This window comes from Melanostigma gelatinosum, assembly GCF_949748355.1.
Source record: "Melanostigma gelatinosum genome assembly, chromosome: 8".
Lineage (NCBI taxonomy): Eukaryota > Metazoa > Chordata > Actinopteri > Perciformes > Zoarcidae > Melanostigma > Melanostigma gelatinosum.
Window position 1 is genome coordinate 23,778,237 of NC_136641.1, and position 23,350 is coordinate 23,801,586.

General features: G+C 45.6%; 1 protein-coding gene across 2 annotated transcripts; it reads left to right on the forward strand.

The window, feature by feature from the left end:
• The first annotated feature begins 6,808 nt into the window (after nucleotides 1-6,808).
• Nucleotides 6,809-23,117, forward strand: LOC306780876 (uncharacterized protein). 2 transcript variants are annotated; one of them, XM_079273390.1, is made up of 3 exons: nucleotides 6,809-7,020; nucleotides 19,352-21,094; nucleotides 21,358-23,117. In XM_079273390.1, the coding sequence occupies exons 2-3, from the start codon at nucleotides 19,511-19,513 to the stop codon at nucleotides 21,829-21,831; spliced, it is 2,058 nt and encodes a 685-aa protein (XP_079129516.1). In that variant the 5' UTR covers nucleotides 6,809-7,020; nucleotides 19,352-19,510; the 3' UTR covers nucleotides 21,832-23,117. The 2 variants fall into 2 exon arrangements, with proteins under 2 accessions (XP_079129516.1, XP_079129517.1); XM_079273391.1 differs by lacking the exon at nucleotides 6,809-7,020 and adding an exon at nucleotides 16,597-16,666.
• The last annotated feature ends 233 nt before the right edge of the window (nucleotides 23,118-23,350 follow it).

A 23,350-nucleotide genomic window follows, 5' to 3' on the forward strand; every position in this document is an offset into this window, starting at 1 on the left:
ACGTATTACACCACAAACAGCTTTTCTGAGGCAATTTAGAAGTGATTCTAGGAATTGAGAATGACATCAACACAAAAATAGCTTTTTATAATTGTCTCCTTTGTCTGTGAGTGACGCCAAGGGTTAAATCCAAAAGCGGTGCCCTCAGCTGTGTTGTCGGAATCAGCTCTTTTTGGAACGAAGATATTCTCCGACTGTAGTCATTTCTAAAAAAGCTAATGACTGTTGTCTTCTCCGCAGCTTTTAATTCATCGGTTTTATGTCATCTCCATCATTAATGTGGTTTTAAGATAAGAAAAGATGATGGTTATTAGTCCCACAGCGGGGACATGTGCAGCAACACAGCAGCAACGGGGACAGTGCAACAACAAGAGGGATCAGTAAAAAATGAATCAAGTACAATAAATAATGAAGTCAACTTTTAAACGATTAAACGTGTCTGTACTTTTGTAAAGCACTTGTAGAAGGTGTTCACTGTCTTGTTCCTTTTCGATACCATATTATTTCTCATTCACTGTTGAAGCAAAGAGTGAAGCATCCGCTTTGATCTCATTTGATTTTTGGGACTTTCCTGGACAATGAAGCGGCCCATTAACCTCAAGCTGATGTTCATCTTCTTCTGTGCCAGTGAGCCACTGAAGCAGTTTCACAACTCCAACCTGTGGCTCTTATGCATTCACATTCGTCGTGGGGATGTCCCACACATGCACACACATTGGAGATAACTCCACTGAGATGGACACAAGTAGTTGAGAGGTCACTTTTGTCAGCAGCTTTATATCAGTGAGCCCCCATTGTTGTGACTGGAAACTGTGAAGATGTAACGTGTCAGTTGGAAAATTCGTATCAATCTCTCTGTCACCTCACGAGCTTCTGGAAACTGCTCTATTTGTGCCGTCTGTATTTGGTGTTTGTGTGTTAGCGCGTGTGTGTGTGTGTGTGTGTGTGTGTGTGTGTGTGGGCAGAGAGGCTGTTTGATGTGAGTCAGATCCAAACCCAGGCTGGTTTCTCTCACATGTGTGTGGGACGCATCCAGATGGCTCCACAGGACTGCACAAATGTCACTCTGATAATGAGACAACAGGGCCTGTTGAAACACAGGTAGCAGGGCTGTGGCGCATGCTTTTACACGACACACACACACACACACAGATAGAGAGATGGGGAGAAAGAAAGAGGGAGAAATACTTTACGTCCCAGGCTGATTATCGACCTCAGCAGTCACCCGCAAGAACTGATGAATGCAATAATATTCGCCCACTGGCCTCTGCTAAATGACAACTTCACCTCCGTCCCTCTCCGGTGCTCGGGGGGGGTCGCAGGTCGCTGCTCGGTTACCATGGGAACAGGAGACACGAAGGAAAACACTCCTGAGCACGAAACAGTGACACCTTACGCCGTCTCCTGCGCACACGCTTGAGTTGCACATCAAGTGTGAAAGCAACATTTTCACGCGAAAGCCTTGTGGACATTGGCTCGCACATCTTTTCTTTGCCTGCGTCAGTCCGCTCAGTACTTCTCTCACACAATATATTCCTGTTGTTTTGAAATAGCGACGCACAGGTGCCACCTTGTGAGTGAGATAGTATCCAGCCTCCGTACCTCATGACCTAGTGTAGCTATATTGCACCGACGTGGTTGACCCTCCAACAGCTCGGTCAGCCTCATGAGGTTGCTGCACCTGTCTCCAACACGCACGCAAACACACTTTATATATCAGTCAGCCCACAGTCGCAAATACTAATCCACTGACACCATCATGATCCAAGGCTCATGGCACGTGTGTTTTCAGCGTGTGTGTGTGTGTGTGTGCGCGTGGAGTGGGTGGCGCTGCTGCTGTATCAAACACTGTCCACTGCAAATTTACTCTGAGGTGATCTGTTATAGTGACAGGGCAGCATGTATTTTTAGCCGGTGAGAAAGGACAAATAATGAAGCAGGAAAGACAGAGGGAGACAACAAGGGGATGGGTAAGGGAGAGAGGGAGAGAGGGGGAGAGGGAGAGAGGGAGAGAGGGAGAGAGGGAGAGAGGGAGAGAGAGAGTGAAATCAGAGGGTAAACCAAAACCACCTGGATGTTGCTGACTTGCTGCTCTTGTGTTTAGAGCACAGTCTATATACATCGTATTACACACCTCATGGTCATGCTCACCCACTTCAATGCAGAGACACACTGATGTCGGCAGTTCAGACGCTGGCAAAAGATGTAAGGATAATTCCAGTTCCTCCAAACTTGCGTCATTTCATTGAACTGTGAGAACGTTATTCTCACCAAAGTAATTGCTGAAATTCTGGGAACATGGAAATATTGCTAATCACGTTACACAGAAACATAGGTGTCCAGGAAATGCCAGGTCAACGCTGGCATATCAACTGTTATGTTTACATCTGGGGCTGAAACGATTAGTTGATTTCCGATTAGGCGTCAACTATTTAGACAAAAAGTATCCATTGATGCATTTTAATAGTTTTTCAAGCAGAAGAAGCGAAAACTAGAACGGCTTCCGCAAAGGCCATGGAAACCTTGGGCTTTTCACAAGTTCAGATTGTTCATGCACGAAATGATTTCTCAAATCAAAGCTCCTTTTTATTTGATACAATTGACAGTTGTTGGCAATACTTTCACCATCAAAATGTATTTTCAAGGTTTGGCTAAATCTGTCTGATCATCTGACTGCTCGTGTTTCGCGCTGCGTCCGACTTCTGTGAACAAGAGTCACAGCTCTGACGAAGCATTTTACTCAGAAGAGCAAATGAGGAGTGAAATAATACAACTAAGAGTACAGAAAGAGAGACTTCTTCTTTTCTACTTCTCCTTTTTCTCAATGGAATTCTTACAAGACTTTGGGTTCTTTTTCTTCCACGGCAGCAGGCAGCTAACCTCAAAGTGCAACAACATGAAGTGCTCAGATCGGTCGGGACATTCGGGTTTGCACACGCAAGTCGTGAGGCCTCTGTGTAGCACAATGTCCTCTCTCTTGCTCGCTCTCTCTCTCTCACACACACACACACACACTCTCTCTCTCACTGGTTGTTCCCTGAGTCAGCACTCTGCCTCAGCTCCAGTTTCTCTACCCTGGCCCGCCTCTGCCCAGGACACTATTAGGACATCACTGCGTGTGTGTGTGTGTGTGTGTGTGTGTGTGTGTGTGTGTGTGTGTGCTTGCCTTTGTGGGAGAGAGCTACTGTTGCATTTACGTGGTCAGGTCCTTTCACCATCTTATGCAATACGATATTTTTCACTTTGCGAGTAACCCTGGATATTTCTGTCTGCTCCACCGAATCAGCTATTGTCCCAGTGCACCATCAAAGATGCACTTCTCTCTCTCGTTCTCTCTCTTTCTCTTCCAAAACACTCCCAATGGGCTTTCCATGTTGTAGTGTGCGCGTGCGTGTGAGTGTGTGAGTGCCGGATACTACTAGTTCTGCTCACATAGACCAAAAATAGCAAACTGTAGAGGTGTGAAGTAAAAAAGGAAAGGACACTTTAGTCGAGGAGTAACTGACACGGGGTGAGTCACTTTCTCACACACACACACAAACATGCACTCATGCGCATACACACACATGCAGATACTTTATATACAAAGGCACATAACACACACAAATAATTGTGAAACTGCCTCACGGTGGCCTTGTCACTGCTGTGTGTGTGTGTGTGTGTGTGTGTGTGTGTCTCGGCAGGAATCACGGGTTTGTGTCTCGCTGCCATGTGCTTGGCTCTCTTTCTTGGTTTGTGTCATTCCATTTATCCACACAAATTGCAGTCAAAGATGTCACATCTTTGTGGCTTGAGGTACATCCACACAGACACTGTGCCTCTGAGCTCAGTTACTTCTTCTTCTCTCAATGGAACGGAGTCCTCTATCAGCCCTTTGCTGACTGTGACATGTTAAATAGAAAACATTAATAATTAATTGAATCAATTACACCTATTTTTACCCTGCTGCGACATGTCAACATGGCTGCTGTGAATAGGGCCTTTTGGGTGTACAGCTTTACGACAAAATGTGACTCTCTTGACATGCAAAATTGTGTTTTAAACTGATAAATGTCAGGTGTGTAATTCATGGCACAATTCAAATGGGATGAAATAAATATGTCTCTACATGTTGACTACTGTACCTATTTTTTTATTGAGATAAGGTCCCACGGTGGTCCATCAGACGCATCATCAACGGGCTGAAGAACCAACTCAAACATTTGATCGTTAAACAAAATGTCCCTCAGCGAGCAGAGTAATGCTTTTCTTCCCAGTTCTATTTACATCGGTGTTTATCGGATGTTGTAGTGTGAATGCAGAAGTGAGAATGGGAGAGAGAGAAGGAGAGAGGAAATGATACCAAGACGTTCAGCCTGCGAGGTGCCGAATGATCACAAGAGCAAAACACACACACACACACACACACACACACAAACACACACCATGTGATCTCTTGATTAGTGTCACACTCGCACTCTTTCTGGTTGTTTGATCACAATCTTCCCTCCTACTCCTGGGCTCCAGTCAAACAGAAACTTTCAGAAAGATAATGCTGACTTGACATGACATCAGTGATGACCTTTCTTGAAATAAAGGTATACGATATTTTTTATTTTCCTATGTTGAGTGTTAAATGTTTGGCTGACAGAACAAAAATGATTCTTGAGATGACTCAAAGTCTAAAGACCGAACAGCTTACATAGCTATGACTGTTACACGGCTGATTAAAAGACGATATGAGGCATTCATGAAGCTGCAATTATGGCTTTGAGACTTGTGTGAATGTCTATCTATCTTTATTTTAAAAGTTACCCAACTGAGACTCAAGATGCCTGTCAAAGTACAAAAAAAAATAATGAAATACAGGAATAGAAATATGAGATATAAGATATTTTAAACCATTTACACAACAACTGTTTTAATCAAAGTACTGCATTTTCCTTAGTGTTTAAACAGAGTGTGAGCACTTTCTCTGACTGATACGCTGCTCAATATTTCTTTGTCTTTTAGCAATTTTTCTTTTCTGGTATTGTTACAGTGGTGCCGTCATGTTTGGGTTGAGTGTCATAAACCAGCTTTGAAAGGCATCACATGATACTGATTGATGGTCAACATCATGTTATGTTTACCCGGAACTTAAAGCTACTACAAGGAACTCTCATGTTGTGCGAATTTTGGCGGCCCCTGTGGACGAAGGTGGTAGTGTTTCCGAGCACCAGATTCCCTTTAAACCTCTCGTTTGACTGCAGCAGGCTCCGACAGTCTGACGATATAAAAACAGCCATCTTCCCTCTGCTGGTCTCGTTCACTTATACACGTCATATAGAGGCATATGATAACTCTTTGATAACCAGTTGGAAGTTCCTCACCGTAACTTTAATTTATAATTTTTAAGTAGACATACATAAAGTAGTTAAGACCACTTGTATTTATTTATTTATTTTCCAGGTTACAATTTCCACAGAAAGAAAACGAAACACAACAATTATAATAGTAAGAAATAAAAAAGGTCAATTGCTCAATCCAGCAGGGAGGACTGCGATCACAGATCAAACAAAGAGTCACACTTAACTGCAGGTCACAGATTCTAACTTCCTTTTGACCTTGACCTGTAGAGAGATCCCAGCCTTGAAAGCTGCTCATGGCCCGGCCTCTCCGGACGCTTCCAGCTCCTGGACCTGAGTCAACGATGACGAAGGCAAAACGATAGCGAAAGCACACGCCCAGGTGTGGCGTCAAAAAGAAAATATTTGTCAGCGAGTTCGACAATTGTGAAATCAATAATATCACAGAGCAGGTGAGTTCAGACAAGACTGATATAATGTAACTCTGATGAACATAAACTAATCGAATAGAAAGGGTGAATTGTTCAAAGAGTAACGCCAGGTCATTTGTGATGCACTGAGGCAGTACAGTGAAGAGAGCATATGACCTATTGCTACACACACACACACACACACACACACACACACACACTCACACACACACACACACACACACACACACACACACACACACACACACACACACACACACACACACACACACACACACACAGGACATTCCCATACCTCGCAGTGGTTTCACAATAAGATGTGTGAGTGGCCTTTTGTGGTTTCACGCTTGAAAGAAAAGCACATGATGCCACTGCACGCAGATCATGACCAAGTGATTAAAGCTAAAAGAGAAGTGACTCATTATGACTGCGAACAAAATCCTTGATGTGTCAAGATTTGACCAGCTGGTGTTGCGCTGCACTTGCAACATGTCAATGCTCAGTGATAATGTTTAGCTCCCTCACCTATGACACCGTGTGCCTGGCTGGCACACCTTACCCCCCCCCCCCCCCCATCATCCGCGTGGGCTGCGATTGGCCGACAGGCCAAGAGGCTGAGGTGCTGCAGCAAATAGCACCAGCCCATGGGCTGGCCCATTCTGCAGCTCGAGGGAGGTTAATGAGTGAAGCCGCTGGGCTATCAGCCAAACATGAGCAGCAATGCTAAGACTCCCACAATGAGCCTGACTGTATTACCACTGAGCTCTGTCTAATTATACACTCCCAGGGAGGGAGAGAGAGAGGAAGGAAGGGAGGGAGGGAGGGAGGGAGGGACGGAGGGAGCATATTAGGTAGGGGAAAGGAAAAAAGTTATCAAGTGTCACCGTGTGTCAGACAGACTTACTCAGAGGGATGAGCGTAGATTGAAGTTGTAAGGGGTGAGATAGAAGGTGTGTGTGTGTGTGTGTGTCAGTTAGAGCGACGGCAAGAGAGGAGGAGGGAGGGAGGGAGGGGGTTGGAGAGATCATGCGAGCTGGGGAGAGAGAGAAAGAGAGCGCACTCGCAGGGAGATAGAGAGAGGAAAGAGGCGTTTAGAGAGTGAGAAGGAGGAGAGGCAGGAATAGGATGAACGAAGGGGAGGCTGAGCAGTAGAGAGGAAGAAGAGGCTTGCACACTCAAAACTGGATATTCCTACGTGCCTGCTGCTTACTGGTCCAATGAGTAAACTCTCTGCTACCTGCTACGCGAAGGCACCCGGCGAGGTATGTGACCACACCGCTTCCTCCTCTGAGTCTGAGTGTGTGTGTGAGTGTGTGTGTGTGAGTGAGTGTGGGAGAGAGGGAGCGCAGATGTGTTAGCAACTTTGAATGAAGGGATAAACACACTAAGCTGTGTGTGTTTAAATGCTCTGAGGAAACCGGTTCAGGAGTATCTGTCATCAGATCACGTCGAGAGTGAGCTGGGTTAATTAAGGGAGAAAAAATATGCCTGAGATGTGTGTGTGTGTGTGTGTGTGTGTGTGTGTGTGTGTGTGTGTGTGTGTGTGTGTGTGTGTGTGTGTGTGTGTGTGTGTGTGTGTGTGTGTGTGTGTGTGTGTGTGTGTGAATGAGCGTATACCCTCATGTACATCGGCACCTGTGTGTGGGAGTGTTTGTGCGTGTGGAAGGGCATAACAGAGAGAGTGTGAACAAGAGGGAGAGTGTGACAGATCCACAGTCAAGGAGTGTGTGAGGAAGACTAAGACAGACATAGAGAAAGGGAGAGAGAGAGAGAGAGAGAGAGAGAGAGAGAGAGAGAGAGAGAGAGAGAGAGAGAGAGAGAGAGAGAGAGAGAGAGAGAGAGAGAGAGAAAGGTGGAGGTTCATCACTCAGCATGACGGCAGATCAGGACTTTCAGAATTAGAGCAGTGGGCTTAAATAGCCCTGGTCCAGAGATAGCCAGGGGCCCTGGAGGAGCCCGCTTAAACTGGGAGGAACAGATATGAGATTGGTGAGGGTGGGGTTAGTCGAGCAGCCGGGGGGGGGGGGGGGGGGGAATTTGGAAAGAGGTGGGAAATGAGGGAGGAGGAGAGAGAACATAGGAGGTGCAGATGTTGGGGGCAAGTCTCGTGCAATGAAAATAGAGGATGTGCAGGTGTGCATCAGGCATCTGTAATGTCTACTGTAACTTCTTATTCAACCATGTGTACAAGATACCTGAGAGGAGATGTACTTTTAATTTGTAATCACAACTTCACACCGCACGGTCAACGGAGGAATTTGTCTTGTTTTTCCTGCATCGCTTGTGGTTCTATTACCGACTCCGCTCGAAGCCCTCCTCATTTTTCTCGCCATTCTCGCAGGAGAAACACTACGCCGGCGCGCACAATTATGATTTCTGTATTATGTATGTCTATTTCTGCCACAGCAGCCGCTGTCCTTCTGCTGCAGTGATGCCCCCATATGCTGCATATAGGAACACTTCACAGGTTCAAAGAGTTCCCAGCTATAGACGTCTTTCAAGCGCGACCCACAACATTTGTCCCCGCTGACTTAATTCACTTATCGCAATTACGACGACGAGCCTCGGATGTGTACAGGAAGTTCTGTGTCACTTAGAGAGATTGCTTCAAGAAATGCTCCTTTTGAGTTGCAAAGTGTGACTCATATGCAAAGGAGCAATTTCTACCCGATTTGGAGCAAACACTCTGTGGTGTAACAGTGAGAATTTGTGCCAAGGTGGGGCTCCTAGCTGTAGTCAGGTGGCTTCAAAACCCAGATCTTGAATAGAGTTTAATATGTGTATTCTAGTAACTTACTTACATAGACCTGGAGCTTTGCTTTAGGACTCTGGTATTGTAGCAGAGAAGTGCCCTCATGAACGGTGAGCATAAAGAAAATACTGAATGTGGGTATTTTTCTGTATCTCGTGGGAAACAGAAATACAACTCGTCTCTGTGGGCTGAATGAGAGAACACAGCATGTTCTCCCATCCCATGTTTCTTAGAGTACTGTCACCCTGAAGAGCAGAACAGGCTTGTGGGAGAAGGTTGAGTGGCTGCTGGCCCTTTAAGAGGTCTATTTTTACAGGGGCACACTCATGCATGGAGCGAGGCGCAAAGAGAAGGCAGTGGCACACGGAGACGATCTGCTCCGCCTCACTTCTGTGACTCCACACAACACACCCTGTACGACCATAACCTTGTGAAGATGTGACCCGAAATGTACATCACTGGGGTTGTTTCTTCAAATTCTTTTTTTTTTGCGTTGACGGTATTATATCACGGTATTACGAAATTAAAAGATACAAAACATGAATCTCTTTACACTCTTTTATTGGCAATGTAAGGAAAGATATCTGAGGAAACGGATGTGTTTATTTGGTCTGAATAACAATACAGCATGAGGTTTAGTCCTACATATGTTTTGGGAGGAGTAGCCTGCCCCATCATATAAATGTGAAATGATTCATTCTGATTTAAAAGCAAACGCCATGCTGTTGTTTTGAGCTGTGAGTGTATTACTGAGCCATAAAGAATATTAAGGGGTGAAAAGAAGGGTTTTCTACACATATTTACTGTTGTTTTATTATTTATTTTTCCCTCCTCTTTTCAACACAGCCAATCAAGTTCATCAGGTGTGTGTTTATGACGGTGGTGACGTGTTGCCAAACATAGCCAAACGTGAACCGAGTGATGAAACCGGTAGACCGCCTGTACTCCTACTTGTGCCTGAGAGAGATCCACCAAACGTGTTCAGCCTCTCGAGGAGCTTGTTTTTTAATTTATTATTTTTTTCAACGCAAGCTCAAACACGAAAATCATGAAATCTGGAAGTTACAAGGTTTGCGCCCGACAAGGAGAATCAGCCCCTTTAAAGTGAATCTCTCTGAAGTCTAAAAGTGATAATGAGTGGGAGCTCGCAATAAAGACACCCTTATGCACACTGTGCACAAATGTGCCAACATTCCCACATACTTGTTTTGATATGCAGATAGCTGTGAAAGAAATCTGAAAACATTCATGCCCCCATCTTACAAACACATAATACACTTAGTTTACTTACACCCACACACTCCTCGAAAGACACCCAAAAAAAAGAGCACGTTTCAGAACATTTTCACACAAACACACATCCTTGCACTTAGAGGTGCACGTAGTGCTGTACACACCCACGTAACACAAAAAAAATAACTTATACATCCTCAATATCTGGACCTAAAATAAATCTTCTCCTTATGCAATCTGCATGTTATGTAACGCATGGTCTGTCATTATCACAGTGCTCCTTTACGCCCTGCTGTGCCGCTACACCTACAGCACCACACACACACACACACACACACACACACACGCTGCACCTTGTGTCGACACTCATATACTCTAGCACTCTCACCCACGTTGAGTGTGTGCTCTCAAAAAGCCAGCCAGTTGAGTGAAAGGGAAAGACAGAGAGTGGGTGGGTGGGGGGGGGGGGATTGAAAGTGAAAGACAGAGAGGGAAAACTCCGAGAGTGAAGAGTACATTCACGCAGAGACTACACATTTGCATGATCACACCTGTTTCAGGCTCCATGGCCCCGTGTAACCTTATTTGTGTTCTCATATTCTGTCCTCTTCCTATTCCCGCTCGCCGGGGTCATGGCAGGATGCGTGATGATCACTCTCACTGTCACACAAAGTCACGCCTGCAGTAAGGGCGAACCAACACGTAACATGCCTCGCGTGTCACCCTCTCGTACCGCGGAGAGGGAGTCAAGTTCGGCAACATTTCTGGGAATTGTGCCGCCCTAACACAATAGCCTAGCTCGTATTGTACTTCATTTAATTACAATGAAAAGTGCAGCTCACATAGTTTTTGAATTACTAATGTGAACTGACAAATCAAGTAATATGTAATATAGCTGCCGTGTGTCAACAGACGCATTCACGGCTCCATAGCCACAATTAATTCGGCGTACTGCAAGTTATTTAGGAAACTGTATCGCAACACGACGGTATTGCCAGGCGGCAACCTTCGGGTCTGAAAAGTGAAGCTGATGGCTCTACTCCTCACTTGATTTATTACCTCAGTAAACATTGTGAACATGAGTTCATGGTCTCAATCGCTAGTTTCAAGTCTTATTCTATCCAGCATGATGTTCATTTAGTAAATGATTGAGTGTCAAATACACCATGAAACAGGGTATGTTTTAGGGCGGGGCTACTTTGTGAATGACAGGTCGCTGTCAGAGCCGTATACGGCGTCTCTACGTCACCCCTCCGTAGTCTAAACATGGTCAATTCTGTTCACTGGTTGCAAAAAAAACCACGATGGCGTCGGCCAAAATGCCGAACTCGAGGCTTCAAACTTCAAACGGCAGTCCACAAACGGGCGACATCGAGACGTCTACGTCTGCTTCTTGTAGTCAGTCGAATTGTTTTTGCACAAATCTCTTTGACGGTACTTGCTCATGAGTCAAGGAGGACCTCCATGCCAACCGTTCCCAGATCAGCACTCTCACAGTTGAAGGGTATGAGAATTGGCTCGGGAGCTCAGCCGAGGAGCCAGGAGTGTGATGAATAATCCCAAACACAGGCAGGTGTTTGGATACAGTCGACACCGTGCCAGACTACTTTAAGGTGACAGACACACCTGTCAGTGGGGGTGTCCCACGAGAGGGAGGTGCAGGAAGTGGGATTTCATGTGATGCATTTACGTTCAGACGCACATACGTGTGAAGTACTTTGTGATATGTGTAAGCTGTGTGTGTGTGTGTGTGTGTGTGTGTGTGTGTGTGTGTGTGTGTGCAATCTGTCAGTTATCAAAGTTTTTGTCTTTCGCACGGACCGTTTTATTTGGCCCTGACCTGCCAACCCTTGCCCATGATCAGGCAGTGTGTTCTCCTCCTCCTCCACACTTCATCAACGATAGGAGTCAACGACCTTTCAACCCCGCCACCCACCACTTAACACCCACAGTTTTTTTGCCAGCCTCTCCGCCTGCCGGAGCCCAGCGGATCAGCAGATCTGCTCCCTCGTACAGACAGACCCAGCGTGTATCGGTTTTGGTATCGCTGTACAGAAAGTGTAACATCTGAGACATCCTGTAGCCTATGGCATCAATAGTGTCCTGAAGTATGACCTTCCCTGTCCTTGCGTCTCGATTCATTTTTTTGAATCCTTCGCAACATAAAAACCACTCAGCAAAACATCTTCCTCTAATTTAATTCAACTTTTCTGTTGGTATTAGCAGAGATGAATAAATAGCTGCGTGACAAAGGTTCTCTCTCAAGTGGGACTCTCCATATTTTCATTTTAAAAACAAGCATTAAGCCCACGCAATCCTATTTCAATGTCGTTTGCAGCACCCTCTGTAACAAACAGCACAAGCCGCGCGTTGAGTAAACAAGTGTGTGGCTGGCCAGCGCATCTGATGTGGGAGGGGTTGCAGAGCAATAGCAATAATGGCAGTGTACGGCAATGTTGCCTTGAATGTTCGGCAGTGCTAAATGTAATCCAGACAGCATCTGTGAAGCCAGTCTAGACAGTCTCGCTGCAAATGAATGGCACTTGAGCGTCAGAGGAGAGACCCGGCCGTGCTCTCTCAGTGGAGAACTCATCACCGTGTATGAATTCAGCTCGCTGACATTTTGCTGCTAAACTAGAGAACGAACAGAAAAAAAAGCAGGGAAAACTACTTCGGACAAAACAAGTGAGCTGCAAGGTTGGAAACACAAAAGCATGACACTGCAGTTGCGTAAGAATTGCAGCCGCCTCACCAATAGTGGCACTCGTGTTTGTGATGTTTGTGTCATGTTTATGTTTTTTTTTAACTTGGTGATGCTTATGAAGCCTACGAAATGAAACCCAAGGCACCTCTTTGTGGTTGAAGATGCAGCTGGTGCAAATGCCGCAGAGATTGAGGCAGTGGAAAAGTGCAAAAATGAAACTTCTCATCAGTAGACACCTAAATGTCAATGAATGACAACGACCAGCAACCCGCCTTAGTAAATCTCACCCACAAGGTTTGCAGAATACCTGTTAACCGTTTCCACCTGCTCCCTGCTGACCTCGCGTGCACGTGTGCAGAAGAAGAGAGACTCTGCAGCAGTCTGGTCAGAGGAAGAGGACAGTATTTTTTTCCTTGCTTCTGCTGACCTGCATGTAATTACGGTAGTCAAGTCATATTTTGAACTGATATTGCGTAAAAGCCAGCTTAAGGAGCCATAGCTGCCCTATTTATACCCAAGGGACTAATGGCCTGTACCACTTCACAGGGGGATTTCCTCCCAGAACTGTACTAAGCCTTCCTTAGGCCACACCAGTTGGGATTCACGGGGATTAACCCAGCAATACATTACAGCCGTCATCCTCTCGCCTGCATCGCTCACGCTGTACTACTCGCCTCCAATCAGCTCTGTTCTTGCAATGTTTTAGCGTCCTTACAACAAGAAGGCGGTGCATTCTGTATCATCTTTGCTGCACTGATGGCCCACCACTGCTGATCTTATATCCTTCATCAAAAGGCAAAAAAAAGTGTGCTCGTCTTTTCACGACTGAGCACGGATCCAGAAAGAGTCACTCTTAAATTGGCTCTTTGCGTGCCGGGCTGCTGGCTCACCCTGTTGAAGAATGGGCCAGCGCCCTGAAGGCTGACCTGGCCTTTTGCCCAATAAGCTATTGCCCGTATCGCCCTGTCCCTTTATCAGCTTAGCCCTGCTCCTTGTGGAGTAAGCCACTACACACGGCTAGTAGTACTCCCCCCCCCCTCCCCTCACCACTCCAACTATCTATCTGTCTATCTGTGTCCTCTACCAACCGAACCCCACCCCCCCCTCCTCTCCCCTCTCTTCAGATCCGTTACATTCAGCAACAAATTTCTGCTGCATCAGACGTCCATCATAGATCTCCCGCTCAGCCTGAAATGTGATCAGACCCCATACGAGGCTACGCACTAGGAAGGGGAAAAAAAGAAGAGGCAAAATGTTGTTTTAAAAATTTTAAAAAGGAGCAGAAGCTAAAACCGTCAAACGTTTCCCATGTTCGATAAAATCTGCTGAGGAGACGATGTCAAGTCAAACCTGTAGAAGACGACTTTGACCCCTTCTGCTACTTGACACTTCCACCACTTTGGTTTGCTGGGTGACTCATCTGACCTTTCTTGTCTAGGCCCGACCCTGTGAGTGTGTGTGTGTGTGTGTGTGTGTGTGTGCTTATGTGTGTGAGTGTATGTTCATGTGTGTGTGTTTGTGAAAGCCAGAGAGAGAGAGAGAGAGGAAAAGTCTCAGTGGTGCACCTAAATGATTGACAGCACAGTGGGACTCGACTGTGTATTTGCTGGTGTTGATTTTTTTGCTGGTGTTGATCTGTGTGTGTGTTCAATATGCTAAATATCAAAGCGTGCATGCATAAGTAGAGCACAACAGTCATTTCTATATCTCTTTATAGTAGTAAACAAACTTTGATGAACCCGGTCCTTGCTCTATTTCCTCCTCTTTCACTATGACTGGACTATCAAGCCGAAATTTATATCTTACGCTGATATGATTTATGTAGAATTATTGTAATTAGCACGAAAGGATGATGAGTTTATTTGCTTTACTACATTTTATTATTTACTATTTCAGTACCTTTATATATTTTAATATACAAAGTATGATTTCTCACCAACTTGCAACCATGACTTTTAATATATTGGTGATAAAATGTTATATTTGTTATCTTGTATGATCGTGTGTTGGACACTTTAATTTGAAAATCCAACTCTGTCACCTTAAGAGAAATGGGTTTAAAACACTCACTTTTTATAGTGGCAGCTTTACTCTTAAATAATGCCAACTTTCAAATGAGTTATTAAGGTTTTTAAATCTTAAACAAATTGTAATTACAGTAACAGAAACTATTTCCTGTTTGTAAACTGTAAGTAAAAAACATTGAATTCTTGGCCTTTTGTTCCTTTTTATTGCTCATAAATAAATGCATTTATGTACAGATTTTCTTTTTCTTGATATCTTTAAGATTTTTTTCCTTCTAATTTATTTGTAGCCAAACAATTAACATTGTTCTTACTTTTGTTAAGACATTAGCAAACATTAAGCATCACAATGTGGCCCTTGACTATTGGAAGCAAAATCTCACAACACGATTTAATCTAAATCCAAAACACTCCAAAACTCACACACACACAAAAAAATCAGTATTCTCTTTTAATCGTGATACTTACAATAAACCCACTCAGAAACAGCAAATGCCAGAGCAGACAGCGCGTGTGCCCACACAACCTCAGCGCACATCATTTTCAAACAGCATTCGCTTCAAATAAAAAAAGTAATCTTCTCCTAAATGTCAGAGGAGACTTTCTTGACAATTGCCACCTCACCGAGAGCGTTTCAGCGTGGCCTTCGAGCTGACGTGTCTGCACACACTTCCAAATCTGATTAGCTTTCCAATCTGTTGAGGTTGAGAAGTTAGACAAGGTTAACCTCCAGCTCCAAAACGTTGTTGGATACGAGTCTGCACTCTGCTCTGTCTTTGCAAGGTTGGATTGCATGAACTGCGAACAGAAACAAAATGAAATATTGCTCCTCACAATTCACTCCCAGTAATGATTTGATTGCTTCATTAAATCCTATTTCTCCCTGTACTCCAATTTACCTTTTCTTTCCTTCATTGCATTTCTGCAGCAATAATTAACATAAGCCTGTCTGAACCGATGTTTCTTTGCCGACAGGGTGATAGAGTTGCATTTTCAACCTTGTGCCAGTTTGTCATTTTGTAGCTTTCTATACAGACAGGCTTCTGATTTATTGCCGTGAATGAGCTCCGCTGTCACCAATTCAGCCCTAACAAGCCATACGAGCCATACCGACGCACTTCACTCGCACCGACTGAATCACTGAGGCAAATCATTCAGAGCACTCCTGCGGCGCTCCTGTTAGCGTATGAGCCTGTGTGAACATGTGTGTGTGAATATGAAGTGAAATCTAATTTATTCATGAAAGCTCTTTTAACAACAGGTTCGTCACAACGTGCTTTGATGAGAACAAAGGACACAAATTCAGACAAAAACTACAGATAAACAAAAAGAACAAGTATTGTGTGTGTGTGTGTGTGTGTGTGTGTGCGCTTGATGGATGTGAGGTTTGGTTTTGAGTCAGAGGCAGCCGAAGTCTGAGAGTGTGTGTAGGATGATGAGCCTCCTACCTGTCTCTCAACAACCGTCTCTCTGCCCCAATCCCTCCCTCTCTTGTATGTGGCAACATGTCTTTCACAAATACAGATTAACAATTTCATGATTGATTTGTTAATTACTTTTTTATGTTGAATAAAAAGTGTCATTCAACTGGTGAAACTTCAGTGGAAAGCTTTCAGACAGTACAAAGGGGGCATATAGTCAACATATACCACCCAGTATATAATCTGTACGTGCTGCATCCTTGACTGTTTATGTGTACGTCTGTGTGTGAATGTGTGAATATGTGTGTGTGTGTGTGTGTGTGTGCATGTTTGTATCCCTCACAGTGATTAAAGCAAGTGGGCGGCAGCAGCAACTGGTCTGCCTGTGTGGCTCTGCATAGCAGACATGTTTCTCACTGCTAGATATTACTCATTTCCTCAGCCCTTTGCACACACACACACACACAGTCACATACACACACACACACACTTGACACGCACACAGTCACATACACAACAGAGAGCGAGCGACAGATAGCAGGCTCTCAGTTCTTTCCCTCAGTTTGTTGGGCTCGCTGGTGTTATTTCATGCATGCAGAGATCAGAGGCAGCGTGGAGCTGGAGGCTGCAGATATCTGCGGGTGTTGGAACTTGTGGCAGTGCTGCTGAGCAGCAGCGCAGCACAGTGGGGAGCTGAGGAGTGGGTTGACCCTCTGGGAGGACTGGAATATGAATGACTGCCAAGACTGGGACGTCTGCTCAGCCCGCACTCAGGTCAGTCTCGCATCCCATCCCAGCAAGTGCTGTAGAAGCTCCATCAACCTGCTCCCACATTCTCTAGCTGCTCATTCGGATTAAGGGAGCGGTAATTTGCTGCTTTTCCTCTGCAAACAGCATCTCTAAACTATCTGTTGATGTTTTTGTTTGATATTCTGTAGTTCCGCTTTTTTGAGGTTTGCAGTCATGAGTATATAATGCATTTGACAGTTCCTGAGAAATGCAACTGGAGAAAAGGCGGGATGAGGTGGAGCGGTGTCAAAATTGACAATTACATGAGAGAAAGTTGAAGAATGTGAGCATTTCACTTTGTAATATAGAACAAACTGTTCCTTTATTTTTAAAGCCGTTTGAAGCTTAAAAACATTGAAGTAACTTAAAAGACATATTGCATTTATATTATAATTGTATTACATTTCCTTGGAAAGAGAGTGCAATATAATCATGGCTGAGATCTGTATGATTTTATATGTTTAAATGCACTGTAGCTCCAGCTAAACTCCAGCTCTGCGTGCATGTCTGCAAAGTGTAGGAGTATTCTGTTCGAAGACACTTCTCTGCAAACTCCTCCACATGCACAATTATGTTCTTTGTTTTCTTCTACTTTTTTAGGGCGAGTTTATATTCGGTCTTTTTTGACAGGCTGTCGAAAACAACGGCGTCGGAGTCATTTGAGGACGAATACTGAAACTAGATTTTTGTGTAGGGAAATCTGGATTCTATTCTTGTGCAGCCAAAGCAGAGTAGAGTGATTAGACCTTTTGATTTTTGAAGATAGTTATTACATGTATGATTGTTTTAAGTATTGTTACGGACTCTCTTTTTCTCAGTCGGCCAAATTTAATTTTGATAATTAATTTTGTATTTTTTTTTCTTTTCTATTTAGTTTTCTGTAAACGTTTGGACGTTATACTCTTAGGTTAGGTGAGGAAGGATTTCCGATTGTTGAAGCCGTCAACGGGCATTTTCTTCTCGAGAGTAGCAATTATTCATGAACCCCAGAGGTCAAAGCTTCTTTTCAGCCCACATAAGGCCATGTTGTCTTTCAGCCAAGCTGAAAAAAAAAAATCAATGAAATCGGACTTGATGTGGGTTTTACATCACAACAGCAACATGTTTTTGGTCCGTCACAAGCGTTTCCCACGTTCTACTCCATCACACTATCATGCGAGTGTCTGGGACAATTAATTCCCCTCCTCTCACCACCCAGTTTGCAGTTTTGCCACTCAGATGCACAAACAGCTTGCTCCACTCCAACACTTGTTCTGTTTTTGGACCAAGTCACTTGATGAGCAACAGTTTACCCGCCTCTCCATGGAGTATCCCCATCCAACCTGTCTAACAGAGTGGCTGTGTGTGCGTGCATGCGTGTGTGTGTGTGTGTGTGGACACAGTTGCCATGGAGACAGTGTGGCGGATGGTGAGACGGCAGGGAGTTGGTAGGCTGTTGAGACAGACTTGCTGGTGAGTGCGGGGCTGAGTGGCAGTATGGTGCTGTGGTGTTGTGGCAGTGGCGGGAGCAGCGACGACGGTGGTGGTGGTGGCGGCGGTGGTGGTGGTGGTGGTGGTGTTGGTGGAGGTGGAGGGAAGGAACAGCTGGGCTGGCGCCGCGGCAGCCATCGCTTCAAAAGAGCTCATTTAAAACGTTTGGAGAAGAATAAGTAGAGCTCCCCCGCACTTCTCACTGAATGAAACAAGACTGCAAACTCCCTGACACATTTGAGGACTCAAACACAAACACACACACACACACACACGGAGACATAAACAAATAAACACATTCACACACTTCTCGCGGGAAAAAAAAAAAAAAAGAAGAAGAAAATTACACATGCATGCACACAGAGACAATCACACACATTTCCACACACCCCTGCTGTGACACATAATTAATATGCAAAGACACATATCCTGTATCCACAACAACTGGTGGTAATATCAACAGTGTCTCTGTCAGCTTTTGGGTGGGCGGTGACCAGCTTTGCCTTTCACTGGGGGAGTAAGTACAGCCGCCTGAGGGAGTATTTGTGTGTCTGCTGCTGTCCGTGTGCGCGTCTGAAAGAGAAGGGGTGGGGGCTGCTCGTAGTAAGCTCGTATAGAACACAGAGAACACCCGGGGGTGTCGTGGGGGTGGTTCATGAAAGTGGTACAGAAACATATCTACATATTCCAATCATCCCCTGAGAGTCAGAGATGAAAACTCTCCTGCTGTGAGCTCTCTATGCGTGTGTGTGTGTGTGTGTGTGTCTATGCGTTTACACACACACACTCACACACATATTGCACTGCCTCTGAACTTCATTGGCTGCAACATATATTTTTAGTCCACATGTGGGAGTAATGTGTTTGAATGAAACGAGTAAGTCGGGTAGTTTCAGTCCGACCGCTGTGCACAAAAGGTAATGACTACTTAGTGGCAGCTGTCAGAAAGCGTTTCTAACCTTTTTAAAGTAGTTTATATGAGGGAGTCACTGGCTGATTTCTCACCATCTGTTTGATGCTGAATCTTTTATTGCATGTCTGACCAGATTGACGGTCTCAACTACAGCTGATGCCAGGACCTGACAGACTGTCCTTTTTTCTATGTTCTTACTTAATCTCTCTTTCTTCTGTCCCCGTCCTCTCCCTCCTTTTTTTTATCTCCCCCATCTCTGTTCCTGTCCTCTTTCATCCGTTCTCTAGGTGAGTGGCGCTTCAGTACAACAGACTCAACAGTGATCTGACAGTGATGCTGTGTCGCAGCCTTCCCCTCTGTCTGCGCCCCTCGTTCTCCCGTGAGGCCCATGTGACCTAGCCTACACCCACACACAGGGGGCCCCCCAGTGCCGCTGGAGCCCACCCATGAATCCCAGCCCCGACCGCGGCAAAGAGTGCCTCCCTCCTAAGAAGAGGGAGTCTCGGCAAGGATCGGTAGAACACCACATCCCTCTGGACGAGTTTAAACCCCCGGTGCCGCTCCGGAGTCGGTCCAGCGGAGGAGGAGGGGAGGGAGGCAGGGAGGCCAGTGACAGGGGCCGAGCTCTGATTAACCCAAACACCCATCTCCTACATACTCCTCCACCCCTTCCTGCTCCAGCACCAGGCCTCCCCCTGCCCCTGCCCCTACCATGGCACCTGAGCTACTCTCCCTCTGTCTCTCTCCCCCTTTTCCCAGGGCAGGTCGGCGAGAGGAGGGGCTCAGGGTCTCCCGCCTGGAGAGATGATCCTCTCCCCTCACCCCTGCCCCAGCACTCCAGGTGGCTTAGAGGGGAAGGGCCCCTCTCCTTGCCACCTTCCCCACCTTCCTCCTCCGCTTCCTCCTTCAAGACTCCCTTCCCGGCCGATTCTCGAGAGATATGGTCCTACATTAACAGCAGCCGGCGGGACAACAGCTCCTCTCTCTTCTCCCCATCCTACTTCTATAGCCACCACTCTCTCTACCCTCAAGATCCAAGCTTTGTTGAAGCCCGACACAGATACCTGAGCAAGAGGCCCAATGGCCTGGATGGGCCAGGCAGCAGGACTGCCTCGACCTCCAGGCCTCTGCTCACAGGAGACTATGGGAACGATAGCAGCAGAGCCAGGCTGGACATCAGTCCACACAGCTCCCATACCAACGGTGGACGGAGACAGCAGGAGGATCTAACGTCCCGTGTCCATACAGGAGGGCCATTTTTGCCAGACTCTCAAGCTCAGGAAGGCCCTGAGCCACATTCCTCACTGCAGGACAGACATTCGCATGGGATAGTTAAGACCAGCTTACTCTCCACCAGTCCCCATCCTCTCGGACCAGTCCCCAGGGCAGGTCGAGGGGGACTGTTGGACCCCCTCGGAGTTACATCAGCTGAAGCCCAGATCTACTATTCCTTGGGATCGGTGTGCCAACCCTGCGCTCAGGTCCAGGCCTACCCGCTCTACAGCCCCTCAGGAACAGCTCTGTACAACCTGCACAGGGAGCCAGGACCCAGGCAGCACAATCTAAGGAACTCACCACACTCACCCCTGGGTCTACCTAACAGCCATGACAGGTCGCAAAGAGACCGGGACAGAGACCAAGAAAGAGACAGAGAAAAACTCAGAGTTAGAGACAAAGAGAAGCACCTACAATATGACAAAGACCAAGAAAGAGACAGTGAACGCGAGAGGCGACGGGACAGAGAAAGAGACAGAGGGAGGGAGCAATCTCCTTCTCATCTTCACACCTCACCCCCGGCCCTTCAGCCATCTCCCCCCGCGCTCCTACCTCACTTCACCAAGGGTTCTCTGATCGAGTTGGCCAGCGGCCGATTGAAGCGGGTAGAGGAGCTGCGGACCGAGGACTTCCTGAGGAGCGCAGATACCTCCCCAGAGTTCCACCTCAGCACCTGCACCGTGCTGCTGATTTCCCCCAGCAGTGCTCAAGGCTTCAGCCACCTGCAGGTCCACCTCACAGACCGCAACACTCAGGTCAGCTTTCTCTCTAGTTACTCGCTCCAGCTTACAACTTGAGAGGCAGATGTCTACATTAAAGCATAATCAGACATCATTTAATGAATAAAGATGAGCATTAATGCAAATCAGTCACAATTTATGCTGTAGATGTTCTCAGGTGGAAGTAATTAATACTTGACACATGTTTTTACCCACCAAAGTCAGATTGTGGTGATGATAAGTGAAAGTCATGAGAGACCTCTTGGTTGAGTGTGTAACAATGTTGTGGTTCTGTGTAGGAGTTACTGAAGGTCTTGGTGGAGTATCCGTTCTTTGTGCAGGACCAAGGCTGGTCTTCTTGCTGCCCCCAGAGAACCACGCAGCTGTATGGCCTGCCCTGCCGCCAGCTCATGGAGGGGGATGTCTGCCTGGCTCTCACCCCCACCCCGACCCAAACCCACCGGACACACTCGCGTACCGGCTCCAGGGCCCATCGCACGCAACTCCTCCCCACCAAGGCTGCAGGAGAACCCAGCAGATCGCACAGGGAGGAGATGCCGCCTCCACCTCCTCCTCCCCCTCTTCCTCTTCCTCACCACCCAGCTCCTACTGCGCCGGCTCCTCCTCGTGCTCCGGCTGTAGAGCCTCCCACCCCGGAGCAGCCACGTCCACGCAAACGGCGCTGGTCTGCCCCGGATACCCTTCACTCAACTGGAACTGGTGACAGCCTCCTGGATTTACCTCATGGCTCCAAACTAATGAAGTGGCAGTAGAATCTTGGAAATGCATACGTCTACATGCATACTTACACACACACATAAGCACATACACACCCTCCTTGTCTCTGTTGCACCCACCAAGACAAACAATGGAGAGACCTCAAGGTAGGGTTGCAGGGAAGGAATTTTTTTTTTAAAACAATAGAAAACGCAATTTACGGGTGTCCACACTGCTGCCCAAACTTTTAACTATAGTCCATCCTAGTCTGACCCTAGTTGTATCCTCCTTTCCTTTCCTTTCCCTCTCCTTTCCTTCCCTCAACCTCACTTAGAACAGCCCTGAGAGGAGCAGCAGCTGAAGGATCTCTCGATGGCTCCTTACTGACACACTGAAGACATTTAGTGAGACAATCAAGCACTTGTCTGTGGTCACTCTGTTTTTGTAATGGTCGTCCCACACACCTACTTACTGACAGTGTTTTCTGCAGGGTATCGATTTTCAATCAGTGTTATGAAAGTAAACGCTATTGAAGAAGTGCATATATATGAATAAAGGTTGACTATATATATATATATATATACACATATATATATATATATATATATATATATATATATATATATATTACATTACAGATGTTATATACAGTAAATATGCTAAACAGATTTAATGCAATCTCTCTGTCAATTCGCAATGCATTTATTTTTTATTTTCTTGCTTCTGAGCCGATGTCTACATGTCAGCCTAGGCGGGCAGGGTGAATGTATGAGCAACTCTTCGCCTTTTTTTTAAATTCTCATCACTGGGAGTCATTTCAAACAATTGATTGTTCGTCAAGGCATTTCCCTCCAATATGTTCTTAACATTATCTCTGAGAAAGGGAGAACACTAATGAAAACTGCGTAACAGACAATCCCGCCCACACAGACAGGTCTGTGCCACATCGCCTCGACACTCACGGTGTTTTTCCATTAAAAACTGAATGATGGAAAGAGTAAAAAAAAAGTGCAGCATGGCTGAGGAGTAATGGTGCTAATAACACGTTGGAACATGATGCTTTGTGAATACTCTTGACCCCCGTGTACTGCACGCTTCTGTTCCCATCTCATTTTTTACGTACTGTATTTGTTTGAAGGCAGGGAAAATGATGAAAGTATTTTAAACTCAGATACGGGTATCTCCTCTGATTCAGCACACAATCTCACTTTAGTTTTTTTTGTATTTTATTTTCAAAAAGAAAACCTTACCTGTTGATTTTTTCTTTTTAAATGTTATAGCTACAAAAATGTATATTTTTAAAAATTGTGAATCTGTTATGATGTTAGCTAGAAATAAAGGAAAAAAAGCTTTATAGATTTAATTAGAGGTGTGAATTTATTCCCTGCATGTGTTGTAAAGTATTAAACACCTCAAATATCATCTAATGCAGATGCTGAATTTAAGGTTGACAAAAAAAAACAAACAGGCACAATGTTTCATTAATAATACCATTGAAAACATGCCGGTTCAGAACAGCTGCGGTGTTGCTGCTTGCAGCTTTCTGAAGAACCGCTCAACACCAACAACCTTCCA

Coding starts and splice junctions, on each gene's coding strand:
- LOC306780876 (XM_079273390.1), top strand. CDS start 19,511: ATGAATCCCAGCCCCGACCGCGGCAAAGAGTGCCTCCCTCCTAAGAAG. Junction 21,095..21,357: donor TCACAGACCGCAACACTCAG/GTCAGCTTTCTC, acceptor GGTTCTGTGTAG/GAGTTACTGAAGGTCTTGGT.